We start from the raw sequence: 6,847 nt of genomic DNA, 5'->3' as shown, positions 1-6,847 counted from the left end.
GCAATGATACAACCCCACACAACAGAAATATCCCAGCAGAATCCTGGTCATTTTGATAGCTACTGCTGTCTGTCATGGTAGTGAGCTACAGACAGCCCAGCAGGGAGGGAGAACAAAGTGCAGAGTATTTCCCTGACCTCTCTCCCTCTCCTCCAATATGCAAAAGAAGGAAACCAGAACATTCTCTCTGTCAATAATTCCCCTGGTCTCTGAGCAATCACAGACATGGTGTAGTGAAGTCCATCTTCACAGATTTATTCAAAAGAACAACTCAACTACTTTGGATTGTGACACGAGGACTATCTGCTTATTCAGACATGACCATAGACAACCATGTTGGAGGGAAAAGAAGAAAAACAGCTGAGTGTTTTGCATGGTGGTTCTAGTTCATTGTTCTAGAATGCAGCACAGCAAGGTCCTCCTCCGCGGTAAACCTCCCTACAACAAGGTCCTCCTCCGCGGTAAACCTCCCTACAACAAGGTCCTCCTCCGCGGTAAACCTCCCTACAACAAGGTCCTCCTCCGCGGTAAACCTCCCTACAACAAGGTCCTCCTCCGCGGTAAACCTCCCTACAACAAGGTCCTCCTCCGCGGTAAACCTCCCTACAACAAGGTCCTCCTCCGCGGTAAACCTCCCTACAACAAGGTCCTCCTCCGCGGTAAACCTCCCTACAACAAGGTCCTCCTCCGCGGTAAACCTCCCTACAACAAGGTCCTCCTCCGCGGTAAACCTCCCTACAACAAGGTCCTCCTCCGCGGTAAACCTCCCTACAACAAGGTCCTCCTCCGCGGTAAACCTCCCTACAACAAGGTGGTCCTCCGCGGTAAACCTCCCTACAACGTGTGGCAGGTCCTCCTCCGCTGTAAACCTCCCTACAACTAGGTCCTCCTCCGCGGTAAACCTCAATACAACAAGGTCCTCCTCCGCAGTAAACCTCCCTACAACAAGGTCCTCCTCCGCGGTAAACCTCCCTACAACAAGGTCCTCGTCCGCGGTAAACCTCCCTACAACAAGGTCCTCGTCCGCGGTAAACCTCCCTACAACAAGGTCCTCCTCCGCTGTAAACCTCCCTACAACTAGGTCCTCCTCCGCTGTAAACCTCCCTACAACAAGGTCCTCCTCCGCTGTAAACCTCCCTACAACTAGGTCCTCCTCCGCTGTAAATCTCCCCCTCCGCTGTAAACCTCCCTACAACTAGGTCCTCCTCCGCTGTAAACCTCCCTACAGCAAGGTCCTCCTCCGCAGTAAACCTCCCTACAGCAAGGTCCTCCTCCGCGGTAAACCTCCCTACAGCAAGGTCCTCCTCCGCGGTAAACCTCCCTACAACAAGGTCCTCCTCCGCGGTAAACCTCCCTACAACAAGGTCCTCCTCCACGGTAAACCTCCCTACAGCAAGGTCCTCCTCCGCGGTAAACCTCCCTACAGCAAGGTCCTCCTCCGCAGTAAACCTCCCTACAACATGTGGCAGGTCCTCCTCCGCGGTAAACCTCCCTACAGCAAGGTCCTCCTCCGCGGTAAACCTCCCTACAGCAAGGTCCTCCTCCGCGGTAAACCTCCCTACAGCAAGGTCCTCCTCCACGGTAAACCTCCCTACAGCAAGGTCCTCCTCCACGGTAAACCTCACTACAACATGTGTCAGGTCCTCGTCCGCGGTAAACCTCCCTACAACAAGGTCCTCCTCCGCGGTAAACCTCCCTACAACAAGGTCCTCCTCCGCGGTAAATCTCCCTACAACGTGTGGCAGGTCCTCCTCCGCGGTAAACCTCCCTACAACGTGTGGCAGGTCCTCGTCCGCGGTAAACAATATAATATATAACACTATTCAAACTCTTCATCACTGAAATCTTTCACCGTGTTGAAACAATAACAGACCCCTATCTTTTGCTGTGTTGAAACAATAACAGACCCATATCTTTTGCTGTGTTGAAACAATAACAGACCCATATATTTTGCTGTGTTGAAACAATAACAGACCCATATATTTTGCTGTGTTGAAACAATAACAGACCCATATCTTTTGCTGTGTTGAAACAATAACAGACCCATATATTTTGCTGTGTTGAAACAATAACAGACCCATATCTTTTGCTGTGTTGAAACAATAACAGACCCCTATCTTTCACTGTGTTGAAACAATAACAGACCCCTATCTTTCACCGTGTTGAAACAATAACAGACCCCTATCTTTTGCTGTGTTGAAACAATAACAGACCCATATCTTTTGCTGTGTTGAAACAATAACAGACCCATATCTTTTGCTGTGTTGAAACAATAACAGACCCATATCTTTTGCTGTGTTGAAACAATAACAGACCCCTATCTTTTGCTGTGTTGAAACAATAACAGACCCATATCTTTTGCTGTGTTGAAACAATAACAGACCCATATATTTTGCTGTGTTGAAACAATAACAGACCCATATCTTTTGCTGTGTTGAAACAATAACAGACCCATATATTTTGCTGTGTTGAAACAATAACAGACCCATATATTTTGCTGTGTTGAAACAATAACAGACCCATATCTTTTGCTGTGTTGAAACAATAACAGACCCCTATCTTTCACTGTGTTGAAACAATAACAGACCCCTATCTTTCACTGTGTTGAAACAATAAGACCCATATTCAGCCATGTCCTCGTTTTCTTTTCCCAGCTGAAACAAGCCTTTAAATCACGTGCAGTGTTGGTTACATCCTTCAAATGGAGACCAGAAGCATCCCATCTCCCTCGAGGCACGAGGCGGGCATCTCCACCAAACACACACACCATAAATTGCAGGCAGTACATTGTCAGGCAAACCACATTGTGCAGGGACATGTACAAGATAATATCTGGGATGTGTTTCTTTTATATAGTGTCCCACCCCTCGGTTACAAAATGATTAAGCCCTACGCTCATTTCAATAGTCAATGATAAAACATTTAGCTGGGTCTTGATATGTGAACTCACTCAGGAGAATAAGGATTCTGTCTCAAATGGAGACTCTCCTCGGTGAGTGATCAGCCACAACAAGGAGAAAGCTGGCCGTTTCTGGGTTACAGATCACACTGCAGCTCCTTGGCTCAGGCTCAAACATCTGTTAACGGGTCAAGTTTCCCCTCCACTGTCTGGAACCCATAGAACACCGCCAGCGTTCCAGAGCTCCAAACAAATCATTCTGGTTCACACCAGAGAAACAGACCTTGAGCCCTGAATGTAAAGGGCCACTTGGTGTTCCAGATGTCTAGTCAAGGTCCTTCAGGCTCGATAACCTTCAGGACGCCACAGTAACAAACATGACCACAGAGAGAAAATACAATACATTAATGATCTGTGTGTGTGAACTTTAAAAAGTAGGCTAGGGCTGCATTCAGAGCACACACCATATACTGGGCTATCTGGAAATAGCTGCAGGATTAAACATTACATCAAAACTATTACATTTCTGTAGCTGCTTTAAGGAAATACCTGCACTCAACTAGTGTAATAAGTTAGGTGATAAAGTAGATCCTTCATTTCACCAGTCACATTATGAAGCTTCCCGTAGTTCCCCAGAACAGTTGGGCCAGTATTGACAGGGGCAGTGTGTTGTCCATATTGACAGGGGCAGTGTGTTTTCAGTACCGGTACCCCTTGTGTATATATTACCTCAATGATCTCCACTAACCTGTACCCTCTGTATATATATTACCTCAATGACCTCCACTAACCTGTACCCTCTGTATATATATTACCTCAATGACCTCCACTAACCTGTACCCTCTGTATATATTACCTCAATGACCCCCACTAACCTGTACCCTCTGTATATACACATTACCTCAATGACCCCCACTAACCGGTACCCCACACATTGACTCAGTAATGGTACTCCCTGTATATATTACCTCCACTAACCGGTACCCCACACATTGACTCAGTAATGGTACTCCCTGTATATTACCTCCACTAACCGGTACCCCACACATTGACTCAGTAATGGTACTCCCTGTATATATTACCTCCACTAACCGGTACCCCACACATTGACTCAGTAATGGTACTCCCTGTATATTACCTCCACTAACTGGTACCCCACACATTGACTCAGTAATGGTACTCCCTGTATATATTACCTCCACTAACCGGTACCCCACACATTGACTCAGTAATGGTACTCCCTGTATATATTACCTCCACTAACCGGTACCCCACACATTGACTCAGTAATGGTACTCCCTGTATATATTACCCCCACTAACCGGTACCCCACACATTGACTCAGTAATGGTACTCCCTGTATATATTACCTCCACTAACCGGTACCCCACACATTGACTCAGTAATGGTACTCCCTGTATATATTACCCCCACTAACCGGTACCCCACACATTGACTCAGTAATGGTACTCCCTGTATATATTACCTCCACTTATTGTTACTCTTATTTTTTACTTTTAGTTTAGTACATTTTACTACAGGTATGATGTGAAATAAAGTGCTAGGACTCCTTTAAGAATACAACCTTGCTGAATCAACTGGCCTACAATCTACTGCACACTGACTGACGCAATGTCAACAAGTACTTTGTACTAAACGCATCAACTGTTAATCCACAGCAAACTATATAGGATGCCACACAGCAGAGGCAGGGCAACCCCCAACTAATCCCCTAACTGAATATCTAGACAGAGCTCCAGATACGACCCAGGGTGTCAGACCAAACCCCAGTAGGTTCACCGGGTTGTCTTCCAGATGAAGATAACTTCCTGCAAGTAGAAACAGGTACTTTGTCATTCAAAGGGTCTGGATGTGTCAGACCTGTAGTAAATAATATTACTACCATAATCTGTCTCGGTCATTGTTACAAAACAGAAACCAAGCCATCGGAAACAGACTGCTTGACCCACTACTGGATGTATGGATTCCGGTGTGCTTCTCTCTGTCAAATCACAGCACAGAAAATATCCCCGTCCCAGTGAATATCAGTATCAGTACCGTGATAATAGTAATACCCAGCCCAGGTAAAAACCAGTTACACCTCCCAGCCCACCCCCCAGCAGCCCACTGGCCCCTGGTCTACAGCAGCCCACTGGCCCCTGGTCTACAGCAGCCCACTGGCCCCTGGTCTACAGCAGCCCACTGGCCCCTGGTCTACAGCAGCCCACTGGCCCCTGGTCTACAGCAGCCCACTGGCCCCTAGTCTACAGCAGCCCACTGGTGGTCTACAGCAGCCCACTGGCCCCTGGTCTACAGCAGCCCACTGGCCCCTGGTCTACAGCAGTGGCCCCTGGTCTACAGCAGTCCACATAGAGAACAGGGATCCATTGGGGGGAGACACGATGCTAACGGCAGGAAGGGAAGCAGCGTTCAGGACAGAGGCAGGACATTAACAACAACATGGTTTGATGGATCCTCAGACCAGCTCGTATTTCCAAACGGACAGACTGAGCAATACAAGTGGGAGCAATAAAACAGGAAGTGGAAATTATTTTCAGTTCTGCTACATCTAGATAATATTACAGAACAATATGATATTGGTCATGCAGAAGGATGGGTTGGATTTACTATGAAAACAAGGCCAAGTACCGAACATGAAGAGTTAACTTGTTTAGGTCCTGGTTGGTTTAATTACTGAGGCACTCCAGCAGACTCCTCCAATATGCACTATGCCACCACAGAGACAACGGATAGAACACCACCATGTTTTAATACCAGGGGCTAGAACACCACCATGTTTTAATATCAGGGGCTAGAACACCACCATGTTTTAATACCAGGGGCTAGAACACCACCATGTTTTAATATCAGGGGCTAGAACACCACCATGTTTTAATATCAGGGGCTAGAACACCACCATGTTTTAATATCAGGGGCTAGAACACCACCATGTTTTAATATCAGGGGCTAGAACACCACCATGTTTTAATATCAGGGGCTAGAACACCACCATGTTTTAATATCAGGGGCTAGAACACCACCATGTTTTAATATCAGGGGCTACCACCATGTTTTAATATCAGGGGATAGAACACCACCATGTTTTAATATCAGGGGGATAGAACACCACCATGTTTTAATACCAGGGGCTATAGAACACCACCATGTTTTAATATCAGGGGATAGAACACCACCATGTTTTAATATCAGGGGATAGAACACCACCATGTTTTAATATCAGGGGCTTGTTTTAATATCAGGGGCACCACCATGTTTTAATATCAGGGGATAGAACACCACCATGTTTTAATATCAGGGGATAGAACACCACCATGTTTTAATATCAGCGGATAGAACACCACCATGTTTTAATACCAGGGGATAGAACACCACCATGTTTTAATATCAGGGGCTAGAACACCACCATGTTTTAATATCAGGGGCTAGAACACCACCATGTTTTAATATCAGGGGCTAGAACACCACCATGTTTTAATATCAGGGGCTAGAACACCACCATGTTTTAATATCAGCGGATAGAACACCACCATGTTTTAATATCAGGGGATAGAACACCACCATGTTTTAATATCAGCGGATAGAACACCACCATGTTTTAATACCAGGGGATAGAACACCACCATGTTTTAATACCAGGGGATAGAACACCACCATGTTTTAATATCAGGGGCTAGAACACCACCCTGTTTTAATATCAGCGGATAGAACACCACCATGTTTTAATATCAGCGGCCAAAACATTTGGAGTGGAGACCTTAGAATAACATTGTTTGTTTGATTTGGGAAAGTATGTCCTGAAAAACTAACATACAGTTGGGTCTAAACCATAGACATCTGGACATATTCAACAAGAGCAGAGAGAACTGGGTCAGAACAGAGATGGGTTGGAAGGTCTGGGCCGTCTCAGAGAACAGGGTCAGAACAGAG

The 6,847-nt window shown here is 46.1% G+C and overlaps 1 protein-coding gene across 1 annotated transcript in view; it reads left to right on the top strand.

The window, feature by feature from the left end:
• Positions 1-400: 400 nt before the first annotated feature.
• LOC135513357 (uncharacterized) overlaps positions 401-6,847 on the top strand; it is a 7,852-nt gene continuing 1,405 nt past the window's right edge. The window contains exons 1-3 of the mRNA XM_064936285.1: positions 401-841; positions 884-1,048; positions 1,200-1,797. Of these exons, the coding sequence (XP_064792357.1) occupies positions 401-841; positions 884-1,048; positions 1,200-1,797 (1,204 nt within the window). The remainder of the gene's footprint in view (positions 842-883; positions 1,049-1,199; positions 1,798-6,847) is intronic.

The sequence above is a fragment of the Oncorhynchus masou genome, chromosome 24 (genome assembly GCF_036934945.1).
Source record: "Oncorhynchus masou masou isolate Uvic2021 chromosome 24, UVic_Omas_1.1, whole genome shotgun sequence".
NCBI classification, from domain to species: Eukaryota; Metazoa; Chordata; class Actinopteri; order Salmoniformes; family Salmonidae; genus Oncorhynchus; species Oncorhynchus masou.
This window is presented reverse-complemented; position numbering and strand designations above follow the sequence as displayed.